General features: G+C 52.4%; 4 protein-coding genes across 4 annotated transcripts; all 4 read left to right on the top strand.

Annotated features, from left to right (window-relative positions):
* Window positions 1-218: 218 nt before the first annotated feature.
* PV08_01835 (uncharacterized protein) lies at window positions 219-10,719 on the top strand (the record flags this gene model as incomplete). The annotated part of the gene is made up of 11 exons (XM_016376195.1): window positions 219-285; window positions 472-1,643; window positions 1,690-6,582; window positions 7,615-7,797; window positions 7,844-8,208; window positions 8,363-8,554; window positions 8,615-8,753; window positions 8,863-9,311; window positions 9,372-9,921; window positions 10,004-10,101; window positions 10,155-10,719. 11 exons carry the CDS (start codon window positions 219-221, stop codon window positions 10,717-10,719), a joined length of 8,673 nt encoding a protein of 2,890 aa, XP_016241471.1.
* A 1,033-nt stretch (window positions 10,720-11,752) lies between these two features.
* On the top strand, window positions 11,753-13,435 carry PV08_01834 (uncharacterized protein; the record flags this gene model as incomplete). Its single annotated transcript, XM_016376194.1, has 4 exons — window positions 11,753-11,886; window positions 12,010-12,145; window positions 12,259-12,381; window positions 12,485-13,435. The coding sequence occupies 4 exons, from the start codon at window positions 11,753-11,755 to the stop codon at window positions 13,433-13,435; spliced, it is 1,344 nt and encodes a 447-aa protein (XP_016241470.1).
* Window positions 13,436-14,166: 731 nt separating this feature from the next.
* On the top strand, window positions 14,167-15,347 carry PV08_01833 (uncharacterized protein; the record flags this gene model as incomplete). Its single annotated transcript, XM_016376193.1, has 4 exons — window positions 14,167-14,242; window positions 14,412-14,878; window positions 14,989-15,186; window positions 15,264-15,347. 4 exons carry the CDS (start codon window positions 14,167-14,169, stop codon window positions 15,345-15,347), a joined length of 825 nt encoding a protein of 274 aa, XP_016241469.1.
* Window positions 15,348-16,165: 818 nt separating this feature from the next.
* PV08_01832 (uncharacterized protein) lies at window positions 16,166-17,776 on the top strand (the record flags this gene model as incomplete). Its single annotated transcript, XM_016376192.1, has 1 exon — window positions 16,166-17,776. The coding sequence occupies one exon, from the start codon at window positions 16,166-16,168 to the stop codon at window positions 17,774-17,776; it is 1,611 nt and encodes a 536-aa protein (XP_016241468.1).
* Window positions 17,777-18,668: the final 892 nt, after the last annotated feature.

Genomic DNA, 18,668 nt, shown 5'->3' with positions numbered 1-18,668 from the left:
CCGCCGTAATGGCTCGCTATACTTGCACCTCTAGGCATTGCCGAGGCATCACCGAGCAGCCAATAAAAGCTGTTGTGTGCTCGTGACTCTCGCCAAGGCTTGACTTTCAGTCAAAATTGACGCGCCCGGTCTGCGGTTCGAACCTCATGGGTGCATGATAATTCATTTCACATCTGACTCGGAATCCATCACCGATCTCCTGCTATGGAACGCAAACGATGGCGAAGAGCTTGGACGAACTCATCGAGTTTTTGCTCGGTGAGATAGCACTGACTGGACATTCCGGTAAGTACTAATGGATGCCTCTGCGGCCTTGTGGTTGGTGCGAAAGCGGTTACGTCTCGTTGTCTCATTCCAGACTATACGAGGGACTGTCGACACGCCCCACTCTGTCTACCTCCCTCAGTCCTTGCCTCCCTCCCGCCTTCAACTAAATTGCCTGGATCCGGCTGACCGCCGATCTGTACACAGGTCTCACCCTCGATGGCCTCGCGAGAGCTGTGTCATCATTTTATGACCCTACGCACTCGTCTGATGGTGACAATGCTCCTATGCAAAATCCGCCTCAGGCTGAGCCAAAGGTTAATGTCGACCGACTCTTGCTGGGGAAAGTCTGGACATGGCTGGGTCGACATCCGGACATTTCTCTCGGCAACAACAAGGAGTACAACAACGTCCCGCTTGATCAGATAGAATTCGAGAATGTCAGCGACGCTGTCAGTGAGACCAAAAATCGGGTCGACCAACTACAGAATCACGACAACGCCTTGGAACGCGGCCAGCAGCATCAATCCCATGGCGTGCATCAGAAGAAGCGAGTACTTGAAAAAGTGCCTAGGATCAGAGCTAAGGAGAATCGGATATATCAGGCCCTCTGTGGACATCCTCCCGACGCCACCAAAGTAAGCCCTCTGGAATTCGATCTCTTGTCCCAGATCGCGGCGACCCGTTCAGCTGGCATGTTACAAGGCGAGCTGATCAGATTGTCCGGTCAAGACAAGCGCTCGGTGCCTAAGCGTACAGACGCGTTGCAGAACAAAGGGTACATCATCAAGGAAGTGGTCTACCTCAAAGGCAACCGGACGAGTCGCCTCACGTTGAAAAAATTCGCTCCATCCAAATCCTATGATCCAGATGACATCCACCGTCAAGGTGGACAACCCCTCAAAGGCTCTACCGTGCGAGATGCTATCCGGAGGATTTTTGACGTGCTTTCACAACAACATCTCGTTTCGCAAACGCAGCTTGCACAACAGTTAAACCTGGAGTCCGCTGCTGAATCCACAACTCTAGGAAAGATTCTTCGGCGACTTGATCGTCTGAAGTGTTTGAAACGAGTGAAAACCGCCACCGGTCCATCAGCCACTTCTGGAGACGTACAGCCATTTGTTAAGCTTTTGCATCCTCCTAGTCCCGAGGACTTGCAGAACTTCGAAGTTGAGAATCTCAAATTAGACCATACTCTTCAGCATCTGTCTTCGGTACTTGAGCCAGGGCCACTCGATGAGCTGGATGCTAGACTTCAAGTCTCCGAGGCTGCGTGGACTGTGCAGCATCTTGCAAGATGGAACCCAGACCGCAACATGGCGAACATCCTTATGGATGCGGCACGTTTGGCAGGCCACACAGGGCTCACTAACGTGGTAAGCTAGCTGGTCCGATTATTTGCATACGGCTAACACCACTCAGAGTTCTCGACAAATGGTTACAGGCCTCTTCGTTCGCCGAGCCATAGAATCTCTGCTTGCCAGAATATCTACTCAATCGTTGATAGTCCAACCGTCTCATCTACGACACTTGGCCATTGTGCGCACTAGCGTCATAGTCGATGGCAATGCCCAATTCACCCACTACTCCTGGGATACCTTTCTCCAATTGGTAGCGGAACAGGCTATCAACGTGTCTGGAATACCCGGAGCAAAGCAAGCGTTGGCAATCGCGGACGCCCAGAAGAGTACAGCATCTAAGGAAATGACCACGAAGGTCTTCAAAAATGATGCTTATGGCTTTCCTATTCAGACTACATTGCCTCTCCAGCTCAAGAACGGTGAATCCGACTTCTCTACGCTTATTCAGGTTGCTGGGCCAGGAGATGTTCGGGCAAAAGTCGGCGAACCCATACTAGTCAAGAAAGTCGGCCAGAAACCCATCATCAAACTGCGCGAGATACTACCTGAAGAGACCCGTGTCGAGAACTCCTCTCCGCTCACCAAGCCTGGCGACCTAAGAAGTCCTAGGATCCAAAGAGTCACGACCTCTGCTAAGAATACTGTTGCTGAGGCAGACAGCGGCGTAATTGTGAAGGGTCGGCCTCGAAAATATGCGCGAGGTACAGAAAGCTTCTGGCGGCGAACGTTCCTCGAGGCAAGATTGAAAGCTGGTATATCTAAGAAGGATATCAAAGGCGTCATGAAAGACCCCGCCGGTCTTGCTCTTTACGCGCGCCGTCCAGCTGACTTTGATGTCACGCTAGCAAGAGCTATTGATGCTGGGCTTCCTGTTCCACAACATGTTGAAGACATCAACGAAGCTTGGGTAGCTTCCACAAAGGCCGTACTTGATCGATCATCAAATGGCCTATATATCACACCGAAAGGCCTTCACCACAGCAATTCCAAATCCCAGTCGCAGATTTTGATATTCAAATCCAGCCGATTGGAAGAGGTCGGCTTACGTAACAGAAACGCCGTTCACAAGTATCGATTCATTTCATCTAGCGTCGCTCACAGCTTTGCATACCCACAATACTATCAGGCTCTCTCTAAAGGTGAGAATCCTCGCCAGGATTCAAATGCCAAAACATCGAGCAAGAGGAAATACGTTCGATCCAAGCAGCAACCGAAAGAGAAGGAGCTTCCTCCTGGTGGACTCTTGCCTGAGGACACCCAGTCGACTGCAACCCCTCGCCTATATCCATCGGTGACAATAAGTCGGCATGCGTCTCACGATCCTTCGATGCGCTTGACGAATGAGGATTCAGAAGAGCCTAGCCAGCCTGAGCACGGCTCAAACTCTTCGTGCGACTTGCCCGCTTTTTCGACCCCACTCGAGACTGAATCGCATGTTGTTAAACTGCCAAATGGGAATCGTCCAGTGCGAGGTCAGCTGGAACATAGGGGCTTGCGTTCAGAAAAGACTGATATGGGCCACACGGCAATTGCATCTGGAGAGCAAATTTTCGATAGAGGATCACGACTCTCGTCTGACGCCCCCGGCTCTTCGGAAAATGGCGGTATGGCTACATCAGAATCCAGCCATATAACCCAACTTCTCTCGCAGCCCAACCAGACCACTTCGGAAGGAGAACATGCATTCGAACGCAACTCGCCTGTGACTGCACTCGTCAAAGATGAGCAGCATCGTTTTGGTATTGAACATGCTGTCAGCACGACCAGTGCCAGAAGATCTGCCAATGCTCAATTGCAAGGTCATATTGAGGATTCTGTCCCGGCGGGGTCGGGCAACGCTTCGGCAGTATCTGTAGACTCTCACCTTGTCGCAGAGCGCACGCCCACGCCGTTTGTGGCACGTCCTGAGAGCTTGCTTTCCCCTGACATCGACGGCGACTTTGTCCCTTCTGATGTGGCAACTCAGCAACACAGAAGACGAATCACGCAGAAGCGACGACGAGAAAATACAGACTCAGACTCTGAAGAATGTTTAGCACAAACCTCGAGACACGAGCCAAGTCAGGAAGCCGTGAAAGTTGGTGCGTTGTGTCGTAAGATCGTGCTCCAGCTGGTCTCCGAGACGTCAGGAGTTGCGCCGAATGATGCTTCCACCTTGAGAAGAGTCTCTACTGCCAGGTGGCAAGAAGCTGGGCAGCAGGATCGTCCGATCCTCAAAACGCTCAAAGCTGCCATTAAATCTCTGTGCGAACGCGGGAAACTAAGACAGGTCATGTTTACTCATCGGAGTAGAACGGGGATGATGCTCAAGCGTGCGGTCCTGTTCCTTCCAAGTATCAGCCCCAATTCTCAGGCTGTGCAAGACATGAAACAAAAGATTATCGATGCTGAGCCTGCAGATTACATTCCACCACATTGGAGAGATGAAGCGAATCGCAAGCCTTTGATTGGGAAGACTGTTTTGAACGCGGCATCCGATGAGGAGGAAACACATCGGAAGAGAAGACGCGTATCTCCACTCATTGACGATGCAGCCAGTCCTCCACGGGAGACTAGAGCATCGAAACGTCGTCTATCTAGTTCAGCACCCACTCTCCTCCCTGTGAACGAAGCAGCCACCAGCGCTGTTCGCGCAGAAACACCAGATCCAGGACCTATCAGCACTATCGGAGTCCCAACTGCAGCGACTGGATTCGTCACGTTAAAGATCCCGCGTCTAAGCTCTCTGCCTACAGTTCAGATCGACCGCTGGATCCTCAACAATCCAGTAGTAGCGCTACGGTTCGACGCGACTCCGGCGAACCCGTGGAAGGACAACAGGACTAATGGTGCGAGAAGTGTTCGAAAACCCAGAGCACGCTTGAATGCGAAGAAAGTGATTTGGGCAAACGACGGCAAGCTAGATTTCCCATCAACCCTTCAAGATATACTTGAGATACCAGATTTGAGGATTCAGTTCAAAGATGTTCAATCTACAGATCCAGGGCTGCAACGCTTCGTCAGCGAAATAGAGGCAGTCCGTATTTGGGACGAACGTGAATCTCAATCTTCACGCCGAACAAGATACGCGTTCATCAATCATCTCGTTCCCAAGGCACTCTATGCACGTGCAGTCGTTCCTGCAACAATTCGATTCGAGGCTCTTGTACGATTTGATAAGGACCAGCGCGAGGTCGAAGTTCCTTTGCCTCCGACGGAGTCATGGCCTTTCTTTGTATCAATACTGGAGGGACCTACAGAGTTGCTGCAACATGTTTCCTCGTTATCGACCGAGCCTTTGTCGATGCAATCACCTTCCGCACTTCCCGGGACTTCGGAAGAAATCGCTGCACCTCGCGCGAGAAGACCGCTGAAACGCAAAGCTTCCGAGGACGACATCGACTTTGAGCCAGAATTCGAGCCTAAGCCCAAGCGTCAGAGAGGTGGCGCCAGAGGTTTACGATCGACAGGTAACAATCGTGGAAAGGTCAAAGGACGTGTGAGGCGGACGGAAAGACTAGCCCGAGGCACGCAACATCTACGCAGCATGCCCGAGCAGGACATATACCGTATCGTCATCGCCGTGGTTGTTGTGCGCACTTTAGCAGGGGGTCTGGAAAGCTACATCGACTGGCCCCTCGTGATGAGTGTGTTTCCCGAGAGCACCAAAGAATTCGTAGCAGACCGATGGAAGACGCTATCGAAAAAATATCCCCGCGATGTCAGCTCGCTGACCGAAAACTTGCAGCGGAGATACCTCGAAGCACTCGAAGCCAATGAGGTGCCATCTGTAAATTTTGAGAACCTCGCATTGACAGATTGGGCCGGCATCGTTGACTGGGCGCAAAGGAAGCTTGACAACTTGAACTCCGAGCAAATAGGAGAATTGCCCGACACTCGTGACGAATTCAACAGGACAACCAAGCTGTCCTTTACCGAACCCAGGCGCTACCACGGCCTGCTAGGATATAATCTGAACATCACGAATCCGGCCAAAGAAGACCTCGTCAGCTCTCTCGTCTTTGGACATTCTCATGCTCCCACGGGCTCAAACGACATGGCTCAGCCAAAGCAAATGCGAATGCAATACACTCCACGCTTCGAATTTGAGATGTCCGACCCAACGTTCCACCTTGCCAAGTCCTGGGCTCTATCCACCATCATGACACCGCCGCAAGTCTTCACCCCCTCCGTGGCACTGGCCAAGTTATCCCGCCTCGCTCCCACGCGGGCCAAACGAGATTCCCTCCTCGCACGCGTGCTGAAACTCTTGCAGGACGAAAGGATCATCCAGCGCGTCTCCAAGGACCGGCTCGGCAACGACGCTGTCTCTAGCGTGCGGTCGTGGGAACCGGCTCGAAAACTGTTTGAGCGCTTCGACGAACGCCGCATGATCACCGCAGGAATGCTTCGGCGGGCAGCGGCATACAAGCTCGATGTTCTCGACCCCATTTTCACGCGAGGCGAGAGCGTCGTGTTTGACAAGGACAAGATCGTCGATGACGCCGAGATGGTCGCCGTGCTCAACCTCTACAACCAGGGTATTGTGCGCTTCAAACCAGGTCACGACGTGCCTCGGACACGGTACGGTCTCGAACATGAAAAAGTAGGGTACCAGACCCGAAGCATGGATAAGAGGGTCTTGAGTTTCAGCGTCGAGATATACCCTTCCTCGAGGACTGCTTATATCTCCGGAGACCCTGTCATGGCGAGCCGACAGGCTCGCGTCCCACGAGGGCGCAGAGATGATGAAGAAGAAACAGAGAATAACTTAATCCCCGCGTGGGTCGATATCAACGGCAACGTCCAAGTGCATCTGTGGGAGATGTTCGTCGGCGGAGTCATGGGTCTAGTGGCGCAGCTGCCCGGGGCCACGGCCACGGAGATCTCGAGGGCCATCACCTTCGCGTTGGACAGGCAGGAAGTCGAGCTGTTGATGGAGTGGTGTGTCCAGGCTGGGTTTGCCAAGATGCATGTACCGTCTGGGGGGTATGAGACAACCGAGTGGTGGTGGTTGTGTATATCAAAGGGCGTTGAGGGTGGGTGGGCGTGGACCGTCTAACTTGTGTTCTGCTTAATCTTTTCTTTTTCTTGGAGGCTTTGGTGTCTTTCGACGAGTAATGATTCACGAGGACCAAAAGTGAATTGGGCCTTCAATGACAAAGCATGGAATTGGGGTGTCAAAGGTACGAGGTTTCATCTTTCAACAGTGGATCTAAAATGACCTCGACTGTTAATGGGGGAATGAAGCAATGAGCAAGACAATATCTTGGCTGCCATGTTAACATGGAAGTCCAGAATGCGAGTTTCTGTACATTATACGGCACTAGAAAGATAGTCCTCAGATGTACTATAACTCAGTACAAGTTGCTATGACTATTCGTGTATCGGATTCGTGCTTCTTCCAAACCACATCCATTGTTGTTGATAAGCAGAGAGATATATCGGACGGTCGGTAACTGCATTGATTGCTGGGCCGGGTCGTCGCCTGGATAAACGTTCGTAGGCGGTGCCTTAGCACCAACGCCAGCGTGTTTAGCGCCCTTGGACTATGCCTAATACAGGCCGGCCAGAGACCGGCGGTGGTGCCGGTGAAACATCCGACTCGTACATGTTTGGACGGTCAGCAGATACTCTGCCGACCGCCCGCCGCCCGCGTCTCGTCTTTTTTTTCTCCTTCATCTTCCCACAATCTCTTCGCCGGGATCATCGCCTACTTTGCAGCGACCCCGGAGCATGGAAATGACCAGCACTGACCTTCTTTCTGCCGATATACCGGTCTCCACCATTGAATTATCTGGGACTGAGGATTCAGAAAAAAGAGTCAAGACACGACGCTCTCGCTCCGGTAAGCCGCACAAACACACACAGCCGATTGGTAATCCTCAACCGGAAATGGGCTAATCCAGATCGACCAGGCTGCATTACTTGCCGTGCTCGCAAGGTACGCCCAAGCCCAAGGGCACCATATCCCTTGCGCAGGCGCACCACACTAACATTTCCCTAGGTGAAGTGCGATGAACGTCCAGGACGCTGTCTCAATTGCGAACGCTTCAATTTGGACTGCCATGGTCCCCGACACGACGGTGGTGAACCTCCACCGTCAGATCCTGCGTCGTCAGCCCAAGTAACACCAAAGCGAAAACGTACATTCCGATCTTGTAGAGAGTGTCGCGCATCCAAGGCAGGGGTTCACGATCGAACTGGTGCACCATATTTATTGACTTTTGCTTCAGTCGAGATGTACCGGTGAACGACCCGACTGTTTGCGCTGCAAGCGACGGTCTCTCGTTTGCGAGTACGAAGCAGACTCCGATCCTCAATGGACTCGCAGACTGCAAGCAGGACCCAGAGCAAGTCTTTCGGTGCCGCCAACAAGGACGGATGATGCCCAGGCTGCGGATCACCCGCAGGATGTCGCCGCAGACCTGCCAAGTTTGAGTACGAGGACTACTGAACTCAGTCGGCTAAGCACCGCCGCAAGCAACAACAGTCCGCAGGGGATAGGAGGACTGCATGGGGCTCCCGGCGCATCATCTCGTCATGAACCACCAGTAGGCTCGCGAATCACTCAAACCCCCAAGGTTGGAAACGTCTCCTGGTACGTATCCTTCACACCTAGCATCAGTGTTACCAGATCCTGCGGTCGATTACTTGACTCCCGTATAATGTCCATATGTCACACCCTGCTACTGGAACTCACGGCCTTTTTCTGAGGCTCAGCTTGTACTGACTGTTTCCTTGTGTTTCACCAGGCTTTCTACACCTTACCTTCCTCCGCGCTCCAAGATACGACTGTTGGTAAAGGAATACATGGACAACATACACCCGTTACGGTGCTACGCATTCATCCATAGACCATCATTCATGGAGAGACTAGACGATGACACGAGTGAAAGCCAAGCCAGTAACGCGTTGCTTCATATTGTGTGCGCGCTTGGTGCCAAGTATGTCTTCGCGTGGGGGGTTTATTTCCCACCTGACAAGGCTAACGAGATTCTCTCCAGGTTTTACGCTCTACAAAACTCTGGACATGCTGATCGCGGCGAGTACGGCAGTGTGCTCTCGGCCGGAACAGAGTGGGCCAAAAGAGCGGCGATGTTGCTCTTCTCGAATCTTGATAACGTCTCAGTAGAGAATCTTATGGTAAGTCATCACTATCCGGATCATGAAACCTTACCGCTATCCACCCGAAAGGGCTGCACACCAGCGCCATTGTCATGTGTACCGTATCGTCTTAGTTAACTCGAGGTAGACCGCGGTTCTACTTCATGACCACGAGATCCGCGTTGGCAAACACGCAAGCGCTTTCATCCTCACAGGCATTTGTGCTCGCTTAGCCCACGCTCTCCGGTTGAACCTGGAATATTCGACCGATATCTCAAAAGACGAATCACCGAATGGCCCTTCCATACCATCCAAGGAATCACGCCGACGTGTGATGTGGAGTTGTTACGTACAAGATGCGTTGACGAGTAGCGGTACGGATCAGTTAACCATTTTCCATGAGAGCGACATCAAAATTCAGCTGCCGACGCACGAACGAAATTTTCTTTTTCAAGTTCCATGCGTGACGGAACTGCTTCAGCCCGGTCAATTTCTGAGATTTTTGCCTCCGGATGCGATTCCACCTCGGCCTGTGGAGAATATGGGGCTACTGGCTTTTTACATTCGCCTGATCAGGATTCGCAAACGGGTTTTACGGTATGCTTAAATGCCATCGCTGAAAGCACGGGCACTATTCTGAAGGTTTGCTAATGTGAGCAGATATGTGAAGAGGCTCGAAGCGGCAGAAGAACCGTGGTTGCCAACATCTGAATTTACAGCAATCGACGTTTCGTTGCGGGACTGGTCATTAAGTCTCCCTGCAAGTCTTCAGCTGAACCGCACTGCATTCTACCTCAGGAAAGAATCATTGCAACTCGGCGCTTTGATCCTGCTGCAATGCACCTACCACTGGACGATTTGCGACTTGTATCGAATTTCAACGCCTCAGTTGTACCGCCTTCAGATCAGATGGCAATACCCTCGCGAATTCCAGGATCACTTACAGACTACAATGTTTCAGCGTGCACAGGACTGCGCTAGTATCTTGCGGGATGCTTTGAACCACGGTGCCAAAATCCTGGCAGATACTTGGCTCCCGTCTGTGGCTTTCGACAGTAATCGAGTCATGATACACTATGTCACTCGCATCATGGGACTTTCAACAGACCAAGGCAAGACGGTGTTGAAGGAGGTGATCCCCCACGTCAACAGCAATTTAGATTGTCTTGAGGCCATGCAATCAATCACAAGCATGGCTGGCCCGTTTGTGAGTAAAGCTCCTCCAATCCTGACTCCACCACTGGTGGTTTGAATTCTTCGATTCCCGATTTACTGACTCTGCACGACAGTATCAAGCCGCACGGAGGATGCTGATCGAGTCCGGCCTCGGATCATTGTCATCCTCTCGACATATTGCTCCTGATCATGTCGATCATGATTCAGACAGGTATGTTAAAGGACACCTAATGATGCAGACCACGTCCAACTAAAGCAACACAGTGCGTCGAAGTCAAGCAGAGAGGGTACTCCCAACCAAACCACCTTCGATACCGTCCTCCAGCCGACCAGCATATTCCGCTTGGCCCGAGGGGCAGTTGCTGAAACTGCCGCACGGGCCCTTCGCAACGAAACTTCACGACCTCCTCAGTCCCCGACTAGCGCAGAAGTCTCTCGACACCCTTCAGTCCAGCATATGCAGCGCCCAAGCTTGCAACCTAGCTCTCGAGGATTGAGTCAGGCACAGAACGACCCAATGGAGGGACTTGAGGTCTTGCACGCTGCTGCTACGGTCGCCAGTACAAGTACCGCCCCAGATGATCTCCATCCCTTTTTCACATCGTGGTTTGATACAGGCACATGGCACAATGCGGAGACTGCTCGAGCAACGTACGACCAGAGTTCGTACGGGCTCCCTCCCTGGATGACTGGCTTGGATGTGAGTGAGGCAGTGAACAACTCGGTTGGTGGAACTGAGGTAGCAACGCCAGCAAACTTTACATCGGACCAGACGAAACCATCTGATCAGTGGCCGTCATCGACCGACTTTCTTTCCGGACATATCTAAAGTATCTCCCAACAAACATCCACATTGCCAGAATTCTAGTGTGCAGCAGTTTCATGAGTGTCACAGTGATAGGTGGCTGGATAAGCCTCGATGCGAGATTCTTCAAGTCGAATGAAGCACCTGCGCATCTCGGCCCAAGAGGGGAGCGTTAGTATGGAACGCCATTCTTTAAAACTACACCACGAGAAACCGGAGCGTCAAGAAAGGCGTCAGTCAGTCCATACCAATAGCACAAGAATGGGCAATATCTAAGAATACTTACAAACCTTCCGAATTGTACCGTGAGTCGTGGGGTTCTCGTGCTATTACTAGGTACCTATCCTGGCTATCTTCAGCCTTGCGAGAGTGTGAGAATTCACGTGACCAGGCTGTGGGTCTCGACAAGACAATTGTTTCTCGACCAGAACGACTCGCGCTACAGCGTGTGGTTAGGGTAAGGGAACTTCTACTACCATGATGCCCATCGACACAAGATGCGCACGCGAGATCTCTCACGGTCGTCTGTCTGATCGTGATTGCGATGGATAGTCTTCTCTCAATACCCGTCATCTGGATGGACTTCGCCGTCGAGTCTGGGTGATGTAGTCCGCTCAAGGAATTAGACGATAACGCTAACGAGGGATACCGGCCCATGCTGCCTTGATCCGCGGAAACCAACTTCATTGGCTCCTCCCGACGACTCGGCGCTCATCATCTTCTTCCAAGCATTCGCAGGTCCCATCGTTTTCTTCCCAATCAATCACATTTGCGAACTGTTCAGGGTTCCCTGGTACAGACTGGGCTCTGGATACCAAGATGGCCACCTTCCCGAACCACAAGAGGCGGGATTGGCTATGAATTTATCAATCCTTTGACTCGGCCTGGAGATCCCGTGGGCTCTGACCATATAGATACTCTCCATTCTATACATGTCAAGTGCTCTAGCCTGCTGAAAAGTCACCTCCTTTCCTATCTACCTTGCCGGCGCTTTAAAACATACCTACTCGGGTGGGAATCTCTGTCCGCGTTTCTTCGTGAGGAGTACCCGACAAAGATGCATTTCACGGTCAGGTCAAGGGCCGCTGTGACTACAGTCCTCAGCTCATCTCTGGGAAAGCGGCATCTCTCTATGTCCAGGGCACGCACGTCTCCAATCACCACTTTCTCCATCAACGGTGATCGATTATGGTACGTTTAAAACACTCCGCACAGCAACACAGGTTGCCACTATCACCTCGACAAGAAGTAGACATTCTTGGCACTTTATTGCTCTTCGGGGTGCTGATCTCTAACTCGGTGCGGGCATGAAAGGAACGATATTCATCACACTGCACAGTTCAGCGCACCTTCTCCCGGTGGAGTGACACGTCTATGTGCCGATGACAATGACAAGAAAGTGCGAGATTGGTTCCGAGATCAAGTGCTCGCTTTGGGTGCAGATTACAAGGTACCACATGGGAGCCCTTGAGATAGGATGGACCCAGCCTCGCCCACTTTCGACGACATATCACGAGGGGCAGACCTGGGCTTTGACTTCCAATAGCCTGACAATCTCGACAGGTAAATGCCACAGGGACCCAATTCGCACTTATCCAAGGTACCGACAACACCATCCCGCCGATCGCCATGGGTAGTCATTTCGACACAGTAGCGACGGGAGGTAAATTTGACGGTCCATTAGGGGTAGGTGAAAACAATTTTTCCCTTCTTCTTTCTCCCTTTCGACGTGCTGTACCATCCCAAGACCCATCCACATACAAAACTCTGACACTACTCGATGGCCCAGGTTCTCTGCGCGTTAGAAGTCCTACGAAGTTTCCGCGAACAGAATATCAAGACCCGAGCACCCCTCGTGGCCATCAACTGGACCAACGAAGAAGGCGCCCGGTTTTTCCCGCCTCTGGGTTCGTCTCAGGTATACGCGGGCCAAAGCACCATCACGGCGGCTCACGCCTCGTACTCGAACGACGGGTCTCCCGAGACCATGGGCAGCGAACTCGAGCGCATAGGCTATGTCGGGTCCGGACCCAACACGTTCGAAGAGTTCCCCATATCGGCGCACTTTGAAGTGCACGTCGAGCAGCAGAGCAGTCTGGAGCGGGCTGACAAGCCCGTCGGATGGGTGGAAGGGTGGGAAGGCATGACGTGGTACGAGGTCGTGTTCCATGGGGCGGACGGCCACGCGAACACGGCCGCCATGCACGGACGAAAAGATAGCGTCCAGGGCGCGGCTAAGTTCATGACGAGCATCGAGACGCTCGCGCACGACATGCACGGCCGGAGCACGGTGACGGCCATCGAGAGCGGGCCCGTGGGAGCGTGCAATATCCAGTCGCGGACCAAGGTGGTGTTTTGCCTAATGCACGCCGACGCTGAGGGGTTGCTGGAGATGGGACGACGGGCAGAAGCATTGGCAAAAACCGCGGCTTCGATCCACGGTCTGGGGCACGCCATGAGCCGTACTCTGCACCTCTTGCCGGGAGATTTTACGCCGGAAGCGGTGGACTGTGTCGCGCGCGCCTGTGGTGAAAAGGGGGTGGGCGCACGTACGTTGACGGGCCACGACTCGCTTGAGACGTTGCTTGTCGCACCGACGGCCATGGTGTTTGTGAGGTCCAAGGACGGCGTGAGCCATTCGGCGAAAGAGTGGAGTGACAAGGATGATTGTGCTGAGGGAGCTTTGGTCCTGGGGAAGTCCGTCTTGAATTTTGACGAGTACCTTTTGAGGAGGAAGTGAACGAAAAAAGCTACTTAAGTATGAAGATGGCGACAGTATCATCAATTATCTGCACCATCAATTTAGTATCGCCGCAGGACAGTATGGGTAGAGTGCACGGAGTACCAAAGAAGGGTAGGTAGCCAAGTCAGGTACTCAAGAGCGCACGTAGTCAGTTGGCTCGATAACAGATCATCTGGTGCGGCTACAGCGCTTCGTTCGCTCTCTACCTAGGAACCCGGGTAGACACGGATTGCAGTATGTGCCGTATGTACAGTATGGTAGGCACAGGACAGGGTAAAAGAGGGAGTAAGGTACTAAGGTAGTATGGTTGTAAGAGCTGCGTTGCCGCTTCTTCTTCACGATGGCCATATTCGACCCACCACACCTCATGAGGGCCTTCTTTGTATTGCACCTATTGTACACAAGTGCGAATAAACATCTTGCGCCTCGACCTTTTCAAAAGCTAAGTCACATTGTCGTGGGTCAAAGGAACCGGGCCTAGCCTCAACATTAAGTAAACTCTGTCCCTGACCACAATCTTCTACAATGGGAAACATTTACCCATCCGTATCGGGACGCTTATCTCCACAATCTAACCCTACCACGAGATATCACAGATATATACATGGTAGATACAATACATCAAGCCTTGAACAAAGTCGATCGTCAGTAATTCCGCCATAGTTCTTCATTACATCTTCCACAATAGTCAGACTCGTCTACGACCCATTAAAGAGGCCTTGGTAAGAATGCACCTCCCTAAACCCGGCAACGCCCATGTTCTCGATCTATTCAGTCTCAAGGGGAAAGTCGCTGTAGTGACAGGTACGTATCCTCTGCGTGCAAACCCTCGTTGCCTCTGTTGGTATATATACTAGATATACCTAGGTTTACCTAGGTATGCCTACGTAGACATATTATCATGCACTACTTCTCGCACTCGTCTACACATCTACCTCCCCATATCCACGCACGCGGGCATATAACGAGCTAGTGTGGCTGAACCAGAATGAGTGGAACATCACAGGCGGCTCCCGTGGCATCGGTCTCGAAATCGTCAAGGCTTACGCTGAAGCCGGGGCGTCCATCGCAAGTATCTACCGCAGCTCATCGACAGCCGAGAACGTCGCGGCCGACCTGTCGTCCACGCACGGGGTCACGATCCGCGCCTATCAATGCGACGTCAGCGACGAGACGGCCGTCGACGCCGTCTTTGAGCGCATCGTGGCTGATTTCGGCAAGATCGACATCCTCGTCGCGAACGCTGGCATCTGTTACACCGTCGCCGCCGAGGACATGAGCACGGCCGAGTTCCGGAGCGAGATGGGCGTGAATTTCGACGGACCTTGGTTCTGCGCGAGGGCCGCGGCCAAGTACTTCAAGGCCCAAGGTAGCGGGAACGTGATCTTCACGACGAGCATATCCGGGATGATTGTCAACATTCCAGATAAGCAGGCCATTGTGAGTCGTTCCCACCACCCCGTTTTTCCTTTCGCATCCTTCGAGCCTACCGCTCACTCGGCTTGGCTTCGTCGAAAGTCCCCGGCCAATAGCTGACGCTTCACTCACAGTACAATGCGTCCAAAGCTGGGTTAATACATTTGGCAAAGAGCCTTTCGATCGAATGGATTGATTTCTGTAGAGTCAATTGTGTCAGTCCGGGATACATCTGGACCGATATGTTGGAGCAGGTCCCGAAAGAATTGTCAGATGAGTGGGTTGCCTTGACGCCGGCGAAGCGCATGGGCGAGACCTATGAGTTGAAAGGGGTGAGTTTTTATGATACCGGCCGAGGAGCACAACCGTGCGTGTATGCGAGCAACACGACACTGACAGTGAAAAACAGGCGTACTTGTTCTGTGCGTCGAATGCGTCGAGTTTCATGACTGGGGCGAATATTGTCGTCGATGGCGCTTACACAGTTCCATAGGTATCTAGATGAAGATGGCGTCGCTGGTGTCGAAGCAGAGGTGTGACAAGACTGTTGTGTTGGTGGACTCGGTCCCTATCGGCCCCTGTGAAGCGACCAGAGGTTAGCCCGCTAGGTAGGCCTACAGGCTGCTGTTTAGGCCTTGAGGCTCACTGGCTGATGATCGTAGGCGGTAGGTTAGTTAAGGCTAGTTAGGTCGATTAACTAAAGAGGCATTCACCGAATCGGAGCCCGGAAAAGATCTTTCAAGGCTACGCAAATAAAACACCTCCATTCTATCTATATTTATTACTACTCCGACACCTGATACCGAGGTTTCAGATTTTCTGCCGTCGTGTCTCTTGTCGACGCACATCATTCGACATCAAAACAGTCGACGACGCACAATGGCTGATCTCAACATGTGAAACAACCATATCAATGCAAGGCCCATGCCTGTCGATGCGAGTCATTGTTCCCGTGGCGTTCACTCTTCAGGGTTCAATCCACGGCTGAGGATTCGAATTCTCCATTGGCAACGTCGCATATTCTTCTCTGGCCTCTCCACCGCGATATCTCTCTACCTATGACTATGTGACCGACAATCCACTCTCCCTCCAGGTGTCTGAGACTATACCATTCAAACATCGCTTAACCGGTAGGCACCTTATTCGATCTTTTCCTCCTCAAATCCAATGTCAAATCCATTCTCATTCCATTTCTGTCCTCGTCTGCTGCACTTGAGCTCGCATCGCTCTGCTCGGACCTCGTCCCTCGAACCCGCTCCAACGCTTCCCGCGGATGAAATGATGCATCTCCCCCAATAGCAACATGATAACATGCTCTTACCGCGGACAGGTCGATTTCGTGGTCAATGGCATCGTCGAAGATATGGTCTGTTTGGCCAGTTTCTTGTCATATTCCTCCTTCTCCTCTTCCTCACCTCTCGGTTTCGCTCGAGCCCAACCAAGACCCCAAGTGCAGTCCCATCTCGCGCGCCCCGTCCTACGAGTCCTCTCCTCAAAAGCCAGGCTTCCTTCTGGCGAGATCTATATCTTCTAATCTTGAACAATGACCCGAATTGTGACCATCCACCGGACCCGGTGGTGCCTCAAAAGCTGGATATCGGATATGATCCTTCTCACAACCACCAGAGACCTGACATACTGTTCATGGAGTCCAAGGACATCAAGCGCATGAGAGAGGCCCATTCCAACTTTATCAATGACTTGAAGAAACACACCCCCCAAATGCCCTATGATCCGGGCAGCCGAGGGCTGGTTATGACCGCAGGCTTCAAACAACTGCCCGTCCTGGTCATTTCCATCCGCATGTTGCGCAGGACGTGGTGTCTGTTGCCAGTCGAAGTATTCGTAGCCGACCCGGACGAGTACGATGAGGAGATCTGTACCAATGTCCTGCCGACGCTCAATGCGAAGTGTTTGGTGTTGCAAGACATCTTCCGGGCCGCCGAGTCGGGCGTCGCCATCGATCGTTTCCAGTACAAGATCATGGCCATTCTCTTTTCGTCCTTCGAGGAAGTACTACTGCTCGACTCGGATGCCTTTCCAATCTACAACCCAGTCTCCCTGTTCGAGCAAGAGCCCTTCAAGAGCACGGGCATGATCGTATGGCCGGACTTCTGGTTCGCTTCGGAATCCCCGTATTATTTCGAGATCGCCAAGATCGACGATATCCCACCGTTGAACGTCAGGGCCTCAGTCGAGTCCGGTGAGCTGCTGTACTCGAAATCCAAACACAACATGTCCATCATGTTGGCTGCGTACTACAACTACTACGGCCCGACGTATTACTATCCGCTCCTGTCCCAAGGCGCGCCGGGCCAAGGAGACAAGGAGACGTTCGCCTGGGCAGCCACGGCAATGAACGAGCCATTCTACGCCGTCCACGAACGAGTCATGGCCCTGGGCCGATCCGATTCAAACGGCCACTACCTCGGCAGCGCCATGGCCCAGCACGACCCCATCGCCGACTGGGTCTACACCAAAATCAACGGCGCGCCTCACGAACGACTCAAGGAAGGAGAAGCCACAAACGTCAACCCCTTTGATATCACGCCGACGGAGGTGCGGCCTTTCTTCATCCACGCCAACTTTCCCAAATTCGACCCTTCGACAATCTTCGGTCATCAGATGCGTGGGTTCGAGGACCAGGTCACCGGCCACGGTGGCCCGACGCATGACTCCAACGGGACGGCCGTGCGGTGCTGGATGAGCGAACAGCGGGCCAACGAACTATTTGGATTTGACGTCGAGCGTGGCTTCTGGGAGGAAATCATGGGCACCGCCTGTGAGTACGAGCACCAGTTTGGCTGCTGGCAAGGCCTAGAAGGTATTTGTGGCCGGGTCAGGGATTACTACCTCGAAGTGTTCCATGACGCACCTCGAGATGGCGGTCGTCGTCGACCTCGGCCCGAAGGCTCTCCTTGATCTCCTTCGCCTCCTAGACCAGGACCAGGACCAGGACCAGAATCACGTCTGGAGAATTCGGCTCTGGACGGCGGGTAGTCAACAGCCGAATAAACGTGGCGGGATCGCGATTCAGGCTCCTTGCTTCAGGGTCGCGCACATACCTACTTAACATATATACACGTACGAACTCTTAACGAGAAGACACGAAGTAGGGAACGGCGGCGCGATGGTTTTGGACAATATATTATCTAGCCTTGTTCGGACAATGGAAAACTCTTCAAAAAGAACCCCCCCAGCTTTGACACTCTCGGTGTCCATCTGGTCTATTAGTAACTTGTCGAGATTGACAAACGCTCCTCAGAGACAAAACAGCACCCCTATCTAGTCTTAGGTACGAAGGACCTACGTCCGCAGATTTCCATGTCGAGGTTCGTCTGTATGTCGGAGCAGAACCTATACACGGCCCGGAATCTGAACCTGAATGTGAAACGTAAAAGTACAAGGCCCAGACAGGGTACATACAGAGAGTACCCCTGGACAATATGAAGCTGTTGACCCCCCATACCATCCGTCTTCATACGGCGGCTGTCCCAGGTCCGTTTCCCGCCCCGTACAAAAATGTGTACATCAAACCATGTTTCCCAACACCACAAGTCCTCGCTGCTCCCCGAAAATAAAATAGCAATCGTGACGGTCATTATGAGGCCAAGAGGATGCAAGACGCTTCTCCTCTCCTCTCCTCGAAAAATCCAATATGCGTGCAAGATATGCGCCGGTCTACTTTTCCCCCTTTCTTTGCAAAAACCTCGTTCAAACTAGAAACTCCGCCCACAAAAGTAATATATCTCGAGGATAGAAAATTGAAGGCACCCTTTGCTTTGAACATGTCTTTTTGTTTGTTTGGAGACTC

This window comes from Exophiala spinifera (genome assembly GCF_000836115.1).
Source record: "Exophiala spinifera strain CBS 89968 unplaced genomic scaffold supercont1.1, whole genome shotgun sequence".
NCBI lineage: Eukaryota > Fungi > Ascomycota > Eurotiomycetes > Chaetothyriales > Herpotrichiellaceae > Exophiala > Exophiala spinifera.
This window is presented reverse-complemented; position numbering and strand designations above follow the sequence as displayed.